The 19,048-nt window shown below is 42.1% G+C and overlaps 1 protein-coding gene across 2 annotated transcripts in view; it reads right to left on the bottom strand.

Annotated features, from left to right (window-relative positions):
• Positions 1-15,553, bottom strand: part of scaf8 (SR-related CTD-associated factor 8) — a 122,406-nt gene extending 106,853 nt beyond the window's left edge. For both annotated transcript variants that reach the window (XM_060933763.1, XM_060933764.1), the window contains exon 1: positions 15,386-15,553. In XM_060933763.1, coding sequence (XP_060789746.1) covers positions 15,386-15,415 — 30 coding nt within the window. In that variant the 5' untranslated portion in view covers positions 15,416-15,553. The remainder of the gene's footprint in view (positions 1-15,385) is intronic.
• Between the last annotated feature and the right edge of the window lie 3,495 nt (positions 15,554-19,048).

Below are 19,048 nucleotides of genomic sequence, written 5' to 3'. Positions count from 1 at the left end.
AACCAGCGCTGGCGTAGGATTCAGAGGGAGGCGTCCCGCACGCGACGTCACGAAAATCAATGTTTGCCGGGAAATCCAAACGCCGAGTTTTTTCAGAGGCGGACCAATTCGCCTCAAATGGCTCGATTTCAACTGAATTTTTCTGGTATTGCGCAAGGGAAAAAAACTGCAGAGAATGCAGAATGTTACAGATATTTGACCAAAGTTTAATATAAAATAGGAGAATTGCATTGATCTCGCTCCTGAATTTACCCGTGATATGCACTTTAAGGACTCGTGACTTGACTTGGACTGGAGCATTGATGACTCGGACTCGTGCATTAACTGCATTCGGACTTGTACACTGGAGACGAGGACTTGGATTTTTTCTTTTTTTTTTGTAACATGCCATAATAATTTGGCAGAAGATATTTATATCTATGTTAACTTTTATACTAATTTCATGCAAGCACATTCACCTGTTCATACGTCATGTTCAGGAACAAACTAACGTTAATGGCGCTAAAATGCCTGGAGAGACGCCCCGAGGATTGTCCGCTTTGCTTATACAGGCTTCTCGTGCAGTGGGAAAAAACGCACTGCTTTGTGTTCCATATGTAGAAGAGCTATCGAGGAGACGACGGGGACGATCTCGAACTTCAAGCGTCGTTTGGCAAGACTCCACCCAGAGAAGGAAGTGACACGCTGTGTTCATTGCTCTGTTGATAGTGGGCGGGGCTTGCTGACCGATGAACTCGCGAGTGTTAACCCTCTCTCATGTTATTTGCCCTGTTGATAGCGGGGCTTGTGTCGGCCTCGCCTCGGATCAGGAGTGGACTCGACTCGAAATTTTCTTTAATGACTCGGACTTGAACACTGAGGACTCGAATACAACACTGGTAAACACTGCCATGCTCAAATGCCTTATAATGAGAATACAACAAATATACAAAAGCATTTAGAATATCGCCAAATATTATGAAATATAGTTATGTTTTAATTTTAGTTGTATTATTTTTTTACTATATGAAAATGAATCCTCAGATTATTGATGAATTATTGAACGTGTGCCAATTGGCAAACATTTTTAGCAAGAAATCTTACAGATATGGACAAACCAAACTATGTGCATTTATATTATCATTTATAAATATAGTGCTCAGCATAAATGAGTACACCCTCTTTGAAAAGTAACATTTTAAACAATATCTCAATGAACACCAACAATTTCCAAAATGTTGACAAGACAAAGTTTAATATAACATCTGTTTAACTTATAACGTGAAAGTAAGGTTAATAATATAACTTAGATTACACATTTTTCAGTTTTACTCAAATTAGGGTGGTGCAAAAATGAGTACACCCCACAACAAAAACTACTACATCTAGTACTTTGTATGGCCTCCATGATTTTTAATGACAGCACCAAGTCTTCTAGGCATGGAATGAACAAGTTGGCGACATTTTGCAACATCAATCTTTTTCCATTCTTCAACAATGACCTCTTTTAGTGACTGGATGCTGGATGGAGACTGATGCTCAACTTGTCTCTTCAGAATTCCCCAAAGAAAATAATTTCTTTACACCACAAAGGTGAAGGCTACAAGAAGCTCAGCAAAACTTTACTTAATCAGAATACTGTAGCAAAAGTGGTCCAAAAATTTAAGAAAGATGGAACTGCAACCATCTCACAGAGACGTCCAGGTCGTCCACGGAAGTTAACACCTCGACAGGAGCGTCTTCTGACGAGAAGGGTTGAAGAAAATCGGTATGCAAGTTCACTGCAGTTACCTAAAGAAGTAGAAAGCCAAACTGGGGTGACTATTTCCCGTGACGCAATACGGCGTACACTGCAGAGGAATGGCCTGCATGGATGCGGTTCACGAAAGAAGCCTCTCCTAAAGCCCAGGCACAAAAAAGCCTGCCTAGAGTTTGCCAGGGCCCATGCTGACAAAGATGAAGACTACGGGGACTCTATACTCTGGAGTGATGAGACCAAGATAAATGTTTTTGGAACTGATGGCTTCAAAACTGTTTGGCGTCGCAAAGGTGAGGAATACAAAGAAAAATGCATGGTGCCTACAGTGAAACATGGTGGTGGCAGTGTCCTTATGTGGGGCTGCATGAGTGCTGCTGGTGACGGGGAGCTGCATTTCACTGATGGCATCATGAATTCACAGATGTATTGCTCTATACTGAAAGAGAAGATGCTACCATCACTCCGTGCCCTTGGCCGTCGTGCACGTTTCCAACATGACTAAACACACATCTAAGGCCACTGTTGGATTTCTGAAGAAGAACAGAGTGAAAGTGATTCAGTGGCCAAGTACGTCTCCTGATCTGAACCCGATCGAACTCCTATGGGGAATTCTGAAGAGACAAGTTGAGCATCACTCTCCATCCAGCACCCAGTCACTAAAAGAGGTCACTGTTGAAGAATGGAAAAAGACTGATGTTGCAAAATGTCGCCATCTTGTTCATTCCATGCCTAGAAGACTTGGTGCTGTCATTAAAAATCATGGAGGCCATACAAAGTACTAGATGTAGTAGTTTTTGTTGTGGGGTGTACTCATTTTTGCACCAACCTAATTTGAGTAAAACTGAAAAATGTGTAATCTAAGTTATATTATTAACCTTACTTTCACATTATAAGTTAAACAGATGTTATATTAAACTTTGTCTTGTCAACATTTTGGAAATTGTTTGTGTTCACTGAGATATTGTTTAAAATGTTACTTTTCAAAGGGGGTGCACTCATTTACGCTGAGCACTGTAACTTTCAGTATTAAAATACTCTGAGTATTGTTCTCTTCAATATGAAATATGGATTGTGTGCCATAGCTCCATTATTTTATTTTTTAAAATCAATAATGTATCTGCCATTACATCCATGTTAACAGAGTCAACTGATTTCTGATAGTACTGTATTGTGTGTCACGAACCATGTTTTGGAGCTTCATCACCGATACTCACCTCTAGTTAGCGACTGAGCTACTTAAAGGGGAACTGAAGTCATTTTTAAACTTGCTTTATTTCTTGATTAACGTGTTATTCAATTACGTTTTCCGTTTTATTAACCTTACATCGTGACTCGTATTAGCATATTATATTACACTTATCGGCCTTTTCGGTTTTTAGCCATGTTGAACATAGTTCGTTTGGTCCACGGCAGGCGTCGCTTATCCGCGCGATCTTCACGAGACTTGTGCGAGACTTCAAACGTGAAGTGTCGGCGCCGCCATTTTGAAAACTGATTACACAGCGGCCAGATCATTCCAATTTAGATTAATTTCAAGATTTGCCAGCTTCATCAGCCATGGAGATTATTCCATATGATTTCGAACCAACGTGGAGTACACTCAAAAAAATAAAACACTGGATTTACTTAACCGAGTTATGGCAACCGGTCCCACGAAACTGTGTTAATTTAGATGTATTGAATACAGTTATGTTGAGTTTATTCAACAGAGTTATGTTAGATTTACTACACAAAGTTGCATGGACGGTATTAAATAAAGCCATGTTGAATTTAGCTGACAAAGTTATGTTGGATTTAATTAACAACGTCACGTTGCATTTGGTGAACAGAGTTATGTTGGATTTATTTAATAAACTTGTGTTTAATTTACATTTCTGCGTTCTGTACTGTCTGCATTTGTTCCAACAATATCTACTTAAAGTACCGTACACAACACAAAATAACTATTTAATAGGGCTGTAACGATACACCCAACTCACGATTCGATTCGTATCGCGATTTTTGACCTACGATTTGATACGCCCACGATTTTTTTTATATGTTTTTTTAAAGTAGTAAATTTGACTTATTAACATTTACTTACTTACATTAACTATTTAATAACAAATAATTCAGACCACTGCAGAGAATGAGTAATATGTATGCAAAAATGAACAAATGTATATCCAAAGACTGTTTTATTTCTCAAAATAATACTGCTGAGCCGGAAGCTCTGGTTTTTTCGGTTCTGAAAAAGTCATTTTTCCAAATCGTGTAAATCCGTTAAGATTTTTTTTTTTTTTTGGGGGGGGGGGGGGGGGGGGTGGCTCTCTCACTGTCTCACTCTCATAGGGCCAATGATTTTCTGTGATCGCGGAAAACAGACAGAAATTACGGAATTTTTATGGTGAAACATTGCTCGCGTGTCAAAATGTAACTGCCGCAGAAGGCTTCCGCCCAAGCAGACATGCCTTCAGTGTTGCCAGATATTGCTAACGTTTTCCACCCCAAAATATGTTCAAAACCAGCCAAAAAGCACCTAAACCCGCCCAATCTGGCAACACTGCATGCCTTTCCGGTCAAGTGATTGTGATTGGCTTGTGGCACACCTAGCCAGCCAATGAGCAGCTTGTTTACAGATTCGCTCCCCGCGTCGCAACCAGAATGGCGACCGCTTAAAAGAAATGAATGCTCTGCCAGTGGCGAGTGTGGACGTTGCGTGACTCGCAGAAGATTGTCACAGGTCGGCAAAAAAACAACTTACTAATAGATATAAAAAATAAAAGTAATTTAAGTAAGTTTAAAATGTAATTTAAATAAAAGTAAAGTATTCATAAATTGAAGTTTGGAAGCGCCTCTGTTTTTGGGCTGAGGAGAAGTTTGAAAGGGTGTACCGCGATTCTACCTTCTTGTATCGCGATACGGATCGTGGCTTTGCATATCGCGATTTCGATTTTGATACACATATCGTTACAGCCCTACTATTTAACTCAGTTTTATTTGTTTGCCCAAGTGCATCTTTCAATTTGAAAAACTAAACATTTGGCAGATTACAATGTCAAAAAAATAGAAAGGTGATTCAAGTTACTTTAAAGAAAAAAAGCCGTCGCCTTTGTTGTAAAGTGCACGGTAGGGCTGTGCGATGTCCCCTTAATTGGCATCGACGATGTTTACAGTGCAAACATCGTGATGGACGATCATATTGTGGGCGGGGCGGGGGGGGATTTTAATACCACATTATTAAATATATTATTATTATTATTATTAAAAGTATTAGATACTCATCCGAGGCTTTGGCACGTAAAGAAAAAAAAAGCGCTCGGTGATGTGGAATATTTGGCCTTGATAATGGATATGTGGTCCAGCTGCAACATGATGCCCTATATGTCAGCTACCGTACATTATGTGGACCGAGAGTGGGCAATGCAGTCCAAATGCCTGCAGACGAGTTTCATGCCAGAGACACATTCAGCGGACAATTTAGAAGACGCATTGCGCGAGACACTTGCCGAATGGAAAATAGAGGAGAAAAAGATCGCCTGTATAACAACGGGGCGAATATTGTCACAGCCATCAGGCAATTGAAATGGCCGTGGTTAAGTTGTTTTGGGCACAATTTGAACCTGGCCATAACCAACTCGCTTGCGCAACAGAGGGCCAGTACAGACCGAGCGTTTGGAGTTTGCCGAGCAGTCAACACTGCGTTTGCGCACAGCTGGCTTCGGAGAAATGAGCTGCACAAAGCGCAGGTGGAAATGAACCTCCCCGAGCACTCACTGATCACGCTAAGATATTAATCTGCTCTAACAATGAAAGACTAGTATTCAAACTATGAGAAGAAACTACACTTAAGCTATTACTCATTGTTTATTTACACCATATCAATTGAAGATGCGTTTCGGCCTTTAGTGCGCACTTGAACGCGCTAATTTTTCCAATTTATTAGTGTTTGAATTATTGCACCAGCTTTTAAAATCATGATTTAATATTGTTTTTTTTTTACTGTCTTTACATTTGTCAGAATCACCTTCATTCTTCCATTTGGTTTGACATTATGGCTTAGAGTGGACCATTTTGTGTCTGAAAGTGGGCCTATTTACCAGATTAAAGTTATTTGACTTCTGCCGAAGTCTGCGCTTCACTGCCGTTTGGGGTGCAATATTTCCCGACTGAAGTCGTTAATAGTGGCTATTTGTTTGAACAACATGACAAATTTTACATTAAAAGTATAGTGTAGGCTAAAAAATGAAGTCAAAATTTATTATTAGTAGCATACTGTATTTGTGTAACCACGTTATGTTCACTAGCACGTCCCTGCACCATAGCCTACGTGAACAAGCGGTAATAGGATATTACTTTATAATGATTTATATAATTATGTATTTATAATTATATGTTATATAATATATTTATATATTAAACAAAACTAACTAACTAAACTAACAAAAAACTAACTTTTTAGGTTAAATAGGCCCAGATGATACCGTATATGCATGATTATGACAGGAGGGGGCGTGGTATCACGATGGTGGCTCTCCATCGTGATGGATGACCACCATCGTCGATGGACGATGGCATCGTCTATCGGCACAGCCCTAGTGCACGGGCATCTTTAAGTGCATATAACCAAGAAAACCATTATGTCTTCACACTGATCTGCACCAAGCCGAACCATGCGCTGGAATTCTACAAAAATGGCCGTTGCTCCCCCCGTCTGCCTTACTGAGCGTGTGCAAGAAAGTACGGAGAGCGCATTGGGACAACCTTAATGCAGCTTAATCAACTGTATTACATAAATCCAACTCAATAAGGTCTAATAATCATAAAAACCAATACTGTTAGGTTATTAAAACAAAACTCACTTGATTTAATCGTTAAACACGACAATATTTAATAAATTTAACATGAACTAGTTATTTAACTCCAGCAACATGCATGATTCATTTCTTTGAGTGTAGAGAAGAGTCGGAAAGACGCCAGGATAAGGACGAGTCCGTCGTGCTGGTATTTACGTCATTACTGTCGCACAATTAAAACGTGCCAGATCAGTCGGCTGGTGGGTTTTCAAAATAATAAATACATACATGTATTTTTGTGATAAATACATATTATACTGAGCGCATTTCCCACATTAATCCTCACTAAGGTTTCGGACAGCACTACAAAATGGCGTCCACACTATACAGTGAGTAGGGAGCGATTTCGGACGCACGGAAAACTTCCGGCTTGATTACGTCAGCATTCGAAAGAGGGCGCGCGCGTCTTTTGACGACGTTGATCACTTTGATTTCCGCTGTACGTTTTACTTCCGTCCTACGATGTCTCGCACAGGTCTCAATGAATCTCATTTACGGCCGTTGCTTTGATATATGGACTGATATATTACAGAGCGTATTTCAAACACTCACAACTTGCTATAGCAGTGACAAAATAGCGATCAAAAATGCATTCCTATATTTAATAAAATGAGATAAATAGAATTTTGATAATAATTAAGGCTGATAATAACAGCCTTCAGTTCGCCTTTAACTAGTTACCCAACGTGAACGATCACTAGCTCACTAAACGACACAAAAAACAAGCTCCATGCAGATTTCGTTGGCTCCAACTAATTTCCATAAACCTGATAAACAGCGAAAATTCATACATAAATTTTTTTTTAAAAATGAATTTTTTTTATTATTACCTGTGAATAGTGAATAAGTTGATACGTTTTATTTGAAATAAGTCTACTACAGACAGCGTGCAGCTCTATTTGCAGAAAATACAGTGTTAAATAAACTGTAATGTAATTACATATTACATATAATTACATGTAATTACATATCTGTAATGATATGTTTTTTGTGTACGATAAAATACAGTATTAAATAAATGTTCATTTAAGTTCAGCAATTCTGTGTCATTTGTTATTATTATTTTATTATTGTTATTATTATTATTATTTGTCATTTGTTATTATACTGTATTTTATCGTACACAAAAAACATATTATTACAGATCCAAATGGGTTAGTTATTATCGCCACCCGTTCACAGTTTAAATTATTTATACAGTTGATATCTCCGCCAAGTTCACAAGCCACTGCTGGATATGACATCACACCGACCAGACCAATAGGAGCGAATTCACCCAAGCAAATGCAATCGAGATGGCTAATGCTCAAATTCATAACGCGAGCACCGATCAGTTCAGCATGTGATATGTTTGGTACGTGCCGTTCTCTAGAGAGGCAGGAGTAAAGGGAGAAAAAAAAAAAGTCTGACTGAGATGGAGGATACTAAAGGCGACATATGTAGCATGAAACCGTGTTGCGCTGCATGTCGATTTAAGTAGTGCGCCTAAATTCTGTGCTGGTGTTCCCAATATTTTCATTAAGTGTTACTAATGGAGAAAGTTATTCTGGAGCCCTGCACTCAAAAAAAAAAAACATTGGATTTACTTAACTGAGTTATGGCAACCGGTCCAACGAAACTGTGTTAATTTAGATGTATTGAATACAGTTATGTGTTGAAAAACTCAACAAAACTGTATTCAATACATCTAAATTAACACAGCTTCGTGGGACCGGTTGCCATAACTCGGTTAAGTAAATCCAATGGGTTTTTTTTGAGTGCACATACAAAATAATTTCTTTCACCAATCCTGTTCCCTGGCACAGTGTTGTGTGTAGTGCTCCCGGTTTTCCAGTGGAGGGAATAGTGCATAGGGTTTAGTCGTCTCCAGACTGGGTTAAAAGCACATGGAGTTCGGGGATAACTTCCTGTTTTGTAGGAGCTACTGTACAGTGATTTTATTCCCATCTGGAATCCACATCCGTTTTCCTTTGAGAAAATTACAGACCTACTGTTTTTCACCAAACTCAGGCCATCCTTAAAAAAAATCCGTTTCCTGTCCACCGGGTGAGCAAAAAAATTTTCAGTCGAGAGGGAGGGATTTTTTTTTTTATTATATATGGATGGATAAGAAATTGCAATGCTGTGTTTGCTTTTTCTTTCAGTACTTTTTTTATTACAAAAGCAGACACATTTAATAAAATGACCGTTTAATCAACTGAAACTTGTACAAAAACTGTAAGTTAGCATTTTAAATGCTGACTGCAACATTTACAAAACTTTTAAAAAGGTACTTAAAATGTCCGACACACGAACTTTCTGTAGTTCTAAATCGAGCGTTAGGTCTAGTTCGGATGAAATTACACTATTAAAATGATCACTGAATGATTTGTTTTTCTGAATTTTTACTATTTTGTTGTTCGCTAGAATACCATTTTGCGATTTCACACTTAAGCAAGTGTTTGAAAACTCCGGATCTCCTTCCTTCATGGTGGCTGCCATTTTTTTGTGCCGCACGGCGCATGCGCAGAGCTGATTCGACAGGGCTTTCCACAAGCGCCGGCTGCGACCACGCAATTAAGTCCAGCCGGCTACTTTAATGACTATTTTTGTAGCCCACAGGCTCTAAATATTAATTTTCGATTTTAATAAAATTAAATGTTTATCTAACAGACTGACAATAATGTCAAACTGAACCGCACTCATTTAAGTTGTGATTCGCGCTGTTTGTACCGATAATAACCATAAATTCCCCGCCGACTTCGTTGATCAGGGGAGAGTAACTCATCCGCGGCCCCGACATGCGGTGTGTGCGCGCACTTGGCGGAGGCAGTAGTGTGCGCGCGCACTCGGCGGAGGCAGTATGAGCCTTAGTGGAAAGCCCTGGGAATACGTAAATGTCAAGTTCGAGTTTAGATTTACGAGCCCGAAAAAAAATGTTGAAAAACCGGCGTTAAAAAAAAAATTTCACCCGCACAAACGGCACTCACCCGGCCGGTGGACCGGAAACAGAACATTTTTTAATAATGGCCTCAGCATTCGTGTGAAAATTTTAGCCCCCGTCCGGATACATCTGTATGTCCATGATTTTCGATGCAGATGTTGCCTCACATTATTATTATGCAGTCGACTGCTGCTGCCGCTGTCGACTGCATAATAATAATAATAATAATAATAATAATAATAATAATAATTCCTGCACCGTTATCAAATTCGGACTCAGAGTCGAGAGCCGAAGTCAGGTACACCGCCTGATCTGGTAAGCCCACCCACTGGGCCCACCTCCTCCTCCTCCCTCCCTCGGTCCAGCACATCAGATAAATTTGCTGACACGAATAACGTTACCCTTTCATCATACTGGTGCGGAGTTATTTAGGACACATGGCTATTCTGAGTGCACTGTAAACTTACTCACCTACTTACAAAATCCTCCCTCAGGTTATTGGGAGTGTGCGTGTTCACCGACCAACACATGACTTTTGTGCAAGCTTTACACACTGGATGGATATCATCAATACTGAAATAACAGAGCTATCAATCAAGGTGGCTAGCGTGATTAAATTAAACTAGCCATTTCCAATTAAAACAATCAGAATTTCAACATTTTCAATAGAAAAGGCTAACGGTTTGTATTCGTGTATTTGTGCCCAGAAAACTTCAAATAAATAGGTATATGAAGAAGAGCACGACGCAGGTGCTGCAGCCGGTCTGGTCTGGCCAAGGCTGTCAATCACTTCATTCCCAAGTGTAGCCACGCCTTCTTATGACTGAGCGCAATAACATTTTTAAAACTAATTTCTGGGGCAAAATTAAAAATGCGCCGACATCAGCACAGGGAAAACTAACTGTTTAGATGAGAAATGGGAAAGAAAATAAAGGTTATTTTGGAACTGAAACACATGGAGAAAGGCAATGTTTAAAAAAAAAAAAAAAGAAGCAAACAAAAGGAACTCGCACACCTATATGCCGATGTAATAATGTACTTTTATTACATATTAAAACAACAAAAAAGTGCTACCCAAGTGAAAAGTGCAAACGTTTCGGTCACAATCAGACCATCCTCAGTGCAAACATTAAAAATAAAGACGCCCATATAAATCATAACAGGAACGGTACTGATGATAGGATGTCTTTATCCATGCACCCTAACCTGTATTCAAGTTTGGTTGCAGGCCTACTACCTGTCTTCCGTGTACGTGGCCTTGTCTATATATGGGCGTCTTTATTTTTAATGTTTGCACTGAGGATGGTCTGATTGTGACCGAAACGTTTGCACTTTTCACTTGGGTAGCACTTTTTTGTTGTTTTAATATGTAATAAAAGTACATTATTACATCGGCATATAGGTGTGCGAGTTCCTTTTGTTTGTTTCTAGTTATTCTATTGGAACTTACGCACCCACCAGGTATCAAATTTAAAGGCGCGGTACCTCCATTGGAAAGCACGTTAAAAAAAAAAAAAAGAAGAACAAGAGTGCTCTGAGAGCACAATATCCCCCGCTGGCAACTAGGCCATAACTCTGGTAAAATGCGACTGAATTGAACAAAACTGCAATATGCGTATTACCAACATATAACAAAGAATCCGGTCAAGTTTCATGAAATTCCTCCAAAAAATTGTGAGAGGAGTTGATTTCAGAAGGTGAGCACACTTCCTGGGACGGATGGACGGACATCGCCATGACATAATCCGCCTTCGGGCCTTTCGGCCAGCGAGGGATAAAAACTGTGATGGAAGGTGATTTCAGAAAGCAAGCACACCTTGATGAAATTGCCAAAGTTTGTTAATAATCAAGGGCATAACTCTGGGAAAATCTGCCCAAATTAAACGAAATTTCAATCTTCGTATAACTGTCATATAACAAAGCCTTTCGCCGAGTTTGGTGAAATTCCTCCATAAATTGTAAGAGGAGCTGATTTCAGAAGAATGTACACCCTCATGAAATTGTCAAAGTTATTTAATCAAGGGTCAAAACTCTGGGAGAATTTTCACAAATGAAATTAAATCGCAATCTGCGTATTACCGTCATATAACAAGGCCTTTTGCCAAGCTTCGAGAAATTCGTCCAAAAATTGTGAGAGGAGTTGATGTCAGAAGGAAAACACACTCTCATGAAACTGTCAAAGTCTAATTTTGTTAATCAAGAGCTGTAACTCTGGTAAAATGCGACCGAATTGAACAAAATTGCAATATGCGTATTACCGACATGTAACAAAGAATCCTGCCAAGTTTGGTGAAATTCCTCCACAAGTTGTGAGAGGAGTTGATTTCAGAAGGTGAGCACGCTTCCCGGGACTGACGGGCAGACGGATGAACAGAAATCACCACGACATAATCCCCCTTCGGGACTTTCGGCCAGTGGGGGATAAAAAAGTACTGCAGCCAGCCAGGAGGGACGCTAGGCCTGTGGTGACAATACACTGTCCATGGTGTTTGTTTTTAATCGTTGATGATTGCTGCTTGCTGTGTTTAGTCTGGCAGCGTGTTCATAAGTAACGTATCAGATATTCAACAGTCTGGAAAAAAGCAAAAATAAAAATAATTATGAAAAGAAAAGCAAGACTCCAGAGACTGATTAAAGGAGCCGTTATTCGCGCAGCAACAGGTATAGAGCATTTATAAAGGGCTTTCGTGGTTCTCTGGTCCTTCAGGTGATTCTTACAGAACAAGACAGTTGTGTTCAACCAATAGTTATAATGGACACAGGCTGAGGTCACATTATTATTATTTGTCTGTGAAGATTCTCAGTCATCCAGGTCATAGTAAACTGCGGGTGGTAAACTGGGGAAACAAAACAACCGCTTCACAGGCGCATGGCTCAACACAGGAGAGCCAGTTCCTCAGGCCAGGACTCTGCTGTCTATCTTCATCTGAACAACAAAGGACGTTCATTTCAGGATTGCAACGTACGCATTTTAGGCTACATCCACACGACGATGGCAACGAGATTTTTTTTTTAGCGGCTAAAAAAAATATCGCGTCCACATGGGCAACGGATCAGTAAAATATCAGGTACATATTGCAACGCAACGCTTGCTGAAAACGATGCAATACACATGCCACACCTCTACGTGCGCTGCAAGACGGTCCCATCGGAGACACCAGAACAACAGAAGAAGTAGGACGCATGTCATGTGGTTGTGACGTCATCGTAAACAAATCCGTTCTACTCATCCAGACGACTTCGCAACAGCGCCGTTGCCAGATTTTTCCACTCTGGAACCCGTTCTCAAAAAATATCGTTTTGGGGCACCCAAAACGCCGGTGCCGTGTGGACGCCAGGCCGAAACGATAAATTTTATCGGATTCACCTGAATCCGTTGCCGTGTGGACAGGGCCTTAGCCAGAGAGGATCGTTGGGATGAGCGAGGAGTTAAAGAAGCCATTTTTGTCAACCTGGAACGGCCATCACTGAACAGAGGTGGGGGTCTAAGACATTTATCAGCCACCTACAATGCAGTCCTTAGCACACTTTCCAGACAACTGAATGCACACCAAAACCCAGCTGTTTTCAGTGACTCACAGGAGGACAGAGAGAACCAACAATTCATTGATCATCTCAACGACTCTCTAGGCTGTTCACACCCAGCCCCACACCAACAGGATGACTCAACGACACCTTAAGGCCTCTGCATGCTCTTACGACAAGGCTTTCGCAGATAGTTTTTCGCAGACAGTTGTAATTTATTGTTGAGTGGGGAGTATAGGCGTGCGCGATGTTATTCACCGCCACAACGCAAGGGGGCGCGAAGTCGCTAGGAGTAGTTGGTGGGTGTGGTTAGTGGAGTGTTTATCCTCCGGTTACTTATAATGACTAGAACTTTTTATTTTTATTTTTATAATGACTAGAACCGGAGTCGTATAGATGTACGTACTTCCTCACTTCCTCAATCAACCGCTCTTCATGCTGCTCCATCTTCGCTCGTGTTTTTAAAAATGCCGGTCGTGAAAACAAAACAAACCGGGAAAGTAGGGAAGCGGAAGTGCGTGTACAGCGGATGTAGAGTGGACCAATCAGAGCCCTCTTGTCTGCGACGCTGTCTGCGAGGCTTCTGCGGTGGTCACAATTTTTGGGAGGTGCGCGCAGAGCGTCTGCAAAGGTGGGGGGGCTACGCAGACGCTATCTGCGAGGACTGGGTTGTCAGCATAAATTGGCCTTTAGGATTGCTTTTCGTCCATGAGAGGATAAATACCTGATACTCCCTATTAGAAGAAACCTTTATTTGTCACATGCACACTTCAAGCACAGTGAAATTCATCCTCTGCATTTAACCCATCTGAAGCAGTGAACACACACACACACACCCCGAGCAGTGGGCAGCCACACCAGAGTGCCCGGGGAGCAGTCAGGGGTTCGGTACCTTGCTCAAGGGCACCTCAGACCAAGGCCGTCCCATGTCAACCTAACTGCATGTCTCCAAAGCACCCGGAGGAAACCCACGCAGACACGGGGAGAACATGCAAACTCCACACAGAAAGGCCCTCGCCGACTGCTGGGTTCGAACCTGGAACCTTCTTGCTGTGAGGCGACCGTACTAACCACTACACCACCATATTAGTCAGACAGAACTGAAGAAGCCTTTTGGATGAGAGGTGAAACGTCTTCAAGAATCTTCAAGCAAGTCCAGTTGCTCTCTTTTACCACCCACAGTTTATTATCTCATTATCTGTAGCCGCTTTATCCTGTTCTACAGGGTCGCAGGCAAGCTGGAGCCTATCCCAGCTGACTACGGGCGAAAGGCGGGGTACACCCTGGACAAGTCGCCAGGTCATCACAGGGCTGACACATAGACACAGACAACCATTCACACTCACATTCACACCTACGGTCAATTTAGAGTCACCAGTTAACCTAACCTGCATGTCTTTGGACTGTGGGGGAAACCGGAGCACCCGGAGGAAACCCACGCAGACACGGGGAGAACATGCAAACTCCGCACAGAAAGGCCCTCGCCGGCCACGGGGCTCGAACCCAGGACCTTCTTGCTGTGAGGCGACAGCGCTAACCACTACACCACCGTGCCGCCCTCAGTTTATTATTATTATTATTATTATTAATTATTATTTTAAGGGTTAGGTGGCAACTGGGATGCAAGTCCTGCTCCTGCCACATTTTGTTTGTTCGTTCATTTTTATTTCCACTTAATAAACAATCCAGATGTTTCCTATGTCTCCATGTGATGACGCATTTCCGGTTTCCATCCTCACCACATCTGGCAGGTTTTTTTTCCCTCAAGGCACGTTTTAGTTCCCTGCTCAATCCCCACAATATTTACATTAACACCAAGAGCAAAGTGTCATATCAAAATTTACATTACATTTCAGACTGCCTTTCAAAATAAACTCGCTTTTATTATATAACATTAAACCAGCTGGGGTTTTTAAAATAGATAAAACAGCAGGTTGATGTTGTTGACTAGTAATTACTGTGTACAGCTAATGCTAAGTATGCTAGTTCACTTGGTTCTGGTTTAAGGTGAATATATTAACTCGAGCACGGCCTGTTACCCAGCAACGCAGCTAGCATGCTAACGGCTTTTGTGTTCGCTGCGGTGTTCCAGTTAGCGCCACTGCGTTGCGGAGATTTGCACCAATATTGTGACCTTTTTTGTGCATTTGCTTGTTTTTGTTTTTCACTTTTATCATTAAAACCCTTGTGTGGAATGAAATGCGCTAGCTAGCTCCTAGCTTAAGCGCTAATGTTGTCCATAAAATCACGGCCTACAGGCAGCGCTTAGCATTAGCATTGCAGCGCTTAGCATTAGCTCCAGAGCGGATCCGCTCAGAAGTCATATTAAAACTCTGAATATACAGTAGAGGTTAATGAACAAACCTCGCCGTTAAACGCTTTAACAGCCTCCATGGTGCACTGGTTATTTCTTCTCCTTCTTTTGTACCAGAATGAGTTTGTAAAAGGTTGTTCTCGCCTCTGCTGGTCACAGCCCGGGGGATGGAGCTGCAGTTAGCTGCATGGCGCTGCTACAGTGTCACTGGCTGAGATGGAGGAGACGGCGCTAATATGGCTGACATGCGATGCGACGAGCCGCCGCTAGAGGGCGACCGTTAAACCTTCCTTTTACATTCAAAAAGAACAGCTTTGCAAAAGTTGTGCACGCGCTGCTTTCTGTTATAACCTCTGACTCAGCACTCAGTATACTAACATACTAATACTGATTTATTACATTATTACTATTATTATTATTATTATTATTTATTACATTATTATTATTTACATTATTATTGTTATTCATTACATTATTGTTATTTATTACATTATTATTATTATTATTATTACATTATTATTACATTATTATTAATATTATTATTATTATTATTTATTACATTATTATTATTATTATTATTATTTATTTCAGTTTAACCTCTATACAGTTGACCATAGTGGACATTCTGACTGTGAACACTCAGTATACTTACATACTTATAGTTATTTATTTAGGGCGGCACGGTGGTGTAGTGGTTAGCGCTGTTGCCTCACAGCAAGAAGGTCCGGGTTCGAGCCCCGTGGCCGGTGAGGGCCTTTCTGTGTGGAGTTTGCATGTTCTCCCCGTGTCCGCGTGGGTTTCCTCCGGGTGCTCCGGTTTCCCCCACAGTCCAAAGACATGCAGGTTAGGTTAACTGGTGACTCTAAATTGACCGTAGGTGTGAATGTGAGTGTGAATGGTTGTCTGTGTCTATTGCCGCTTTTCCACTACAAACGCGGCTGAGTCGGGCTGAGCCGTGCCGTGCTGAGTCGGGCTGAGCGGGGCTGTTGGAGTTGCATTTTGACTACAACCGCGCTGAACCGTGCTGGCTGGAAGTGGGTGGACACATTGGGTGGAGTTAGCGAAAGTGGGTGGACATCAGGTGATGTCGTTAAGCAGCGCAAACAGTGACACCAGTGATCTTTTAAGCGGTAGTCTCACGACCCGAATAGTAAACAATAAACATGGGGGACATGGAGTCATTAGTGTTGCTGGTCTTGGTGCTGTGGCTTGTTGTCACCGACAACGCGGACAGATACTGGCAAGAGCGTATAGATGAGGCGAGGCGCATAAGGCTTCAGAAATATTCGTAATTCTTCTCCTTCCGGGTTTACGGTGTTTACAGATCCCAGCGCGCTCGCGGGGCGTGTGTGGGCATGTGAAGACACTCCTCCTCACCAATCAGTGCACAGGGGAGTGTCTGCTCACGCCCCCAACCTCACTCGGCTCGCTTTGGCTCGCTTCAGCCCCACTCCAAAACGGTGCGAATTTTAGGGGCTAAGCAGGGCTGAAGCGAGCTGAGTCGTGCTGGTTTTTGGTAGTCGAAACGCGAGCCGTGTCGGGCTGAAGTGAGCTGAAGCGAGCTGAAGTGAGCTGAAAAAGGGTAGTGGAAAAGGGCCATATGTGTCAGCCCTGTGATGACCTGGCGACTTGTCCAGGGTGTATCCCGCCTTTCGCCCGTAGTCAGCTGGGATAGGCTCCAGCTTGCCTGCGACCCTGTAGAACAGGATAAAGCGGCTAGAGATAATGAGATGAGATGAGTTATTTATTTATTACATTATTATTTTCTTTCTTTCTTTCTTTCTTTCTTTCTTTCTTTTAGTTTAACCTCTATACAGTTGACCATAGTCGACATTCTGACTGTGAACACTCAGTATACTTACATACTTATAGTTATTTATTTATTACATTATTATTTTCTTTCTTTCTTTCTTTCTTTCTTTCTTTCTTTATTTATTTATTTATTTTAGTTTAACCTCTATACAGTTGACCATAGTGGACATTCTGACTGTGAACACTCAGTATACTTACATACAGTACTTATAGTTATTTATTTATTACATTATTATTTTCTTTCTTTCTTTCTTTCTTTTTCTTTCTTTCTTTCTTTCTTTCTTTCTTTCTTTCTTTCTGTTTAACCTCTATACAGTTGACCATAGTGGACATTCTGACTGTGAACACTCAGTATATGTATATACTTCTAGTTATTTATTTATTACATTTTTATTTTATTTTATTTTATTTCTTTCTTTCTTTCTTTCTTTCTTTCTTTCTTTCTTTTAGTTTAACCTCTATACAGTTGACCATAGTGGACATTCTGACTGTGAACACTCAGTATATGTATATACTTCTAGTTATTTATTTATTATATTATTATTTTCTTTCTTTCTTTCTTTCTTTCTTTCTTTCTTTCTTTCTTTCTTTCTTTCTTTCTTTCTTTCTGTCATGGTCCTACCTGTGGGTTTCCTCTCTTCAGCTAACATCTCCACTCCTCTCCACTCAGCATTACCGGCCACGCCCGCATACACTTCCTCTTATTAACTCTCAGTGGCTGTCATTGGCTGTTGCCTATCACCTGCTCCTCCTCTGTGTGTATTTAAGCTGCTGTCCTCCCAAGCTTCAGTGTCAGATCATCTTCTAGGCGTCGACTCCGTCAACTCTTCAGTCCTGGTAACCTGACCCTGCATTTCTGTCCCTTATCTTGCTACCTGATCTGTGACTCTGTGTTCCAGCCTGTTCCCCACTCCTGTTTCAACAGCAGCATCAGCTAACCCAGGTCCTGCAAGTTCTCACCAACCTCACCACTCCATCCGCTCATGTTCCACCTGCTCTGGCTCCCGGTGACCCAGAACGTTTCAATGGTGACCCAAACCATGTCCGGCCATTCCTGACTGGCTGCTGTATCCAGTTCTCTCTGCAGCCCAGGACCTTCTCGACGGAGGGAGCCAAGGTGGGGTATGTCATCACTCACCTGACCGGCCAGGCTCGGCTGTGGGGGACAGCTGAATTCGACCGGCAGACCCCGGCCTGTGCCTCCTTCAGTGCCTTCGCTGAGGAGATGTTAAAGGTGTTCGACCTGGGCTCGTCAAGAACAGAGGCATCACGAGCACTGATGAGTATCCGTCAGGGCAACCGGATGGTGGCAGACTACTCCATCGACTTCCGCATCCTGGCGAGGCGCAGTTCGTGGAACATGGCGGCGCTGGTGGACGCCTTCCTCCACAGTTTGGCGGACTACGTCAAGGACGAGCTCATTTCCCATGAGCAACCCCCGACACTCGATGAGGCCATTGCCCTCGCCGTACGCATTGATCACTGTATCCAGATCCGCAGACGAGAGAAGGGGCGTCCTAGTCAACCTGCCACCTGCACTCGGGGTGAGTCTTCTGCTGCCCAGTTCCTGCCTGTCACGCCCCAAAGCCGACATAATCAGTCTGAGCCCATGGAGATCGGCCGTGCCTCCCTCACCCCCGAGGAGCGACAGCACTGCCTAACCTCCAACCGTAAACCCCTGCTTCAGCTCTGCCTTCAGCTTCCTGACACTGCTTGTGCCCTGGCCGCCCTGGTGGACTCTGGAGCCGAAGCTAACATCATGGACACAGAGCTCGCACGGCAGCTGGGTGTGGGGTGCCACCATCTTACTCCACCCATTCCTGTATGAGCGCTGGGTGGACATTGTCTCGGCACAGTTACACACATCACAGCCCCCGTGACAATGCTGCTGTCAGGAAACC

This window comes from Neoarius graeffei, chromosome 11, assembly GCF_027579695.1.
Source record: "Neoarius graeffei isolate fNeoGra1 chromosome 11, fNeoGra1.pri, whole genome shotgun sequence".
Taxonomy (NCBI): Eukaryota; Metazoa; Chordata; class Actinopteri; order Siluriformes; family Ariidae; genus Neoarius; species Neoarius graeffei.
Note: the sequence above shows the minus strand (reverse complement) of the source record. Positions and strands in the feature narration are given on the sequence as shown.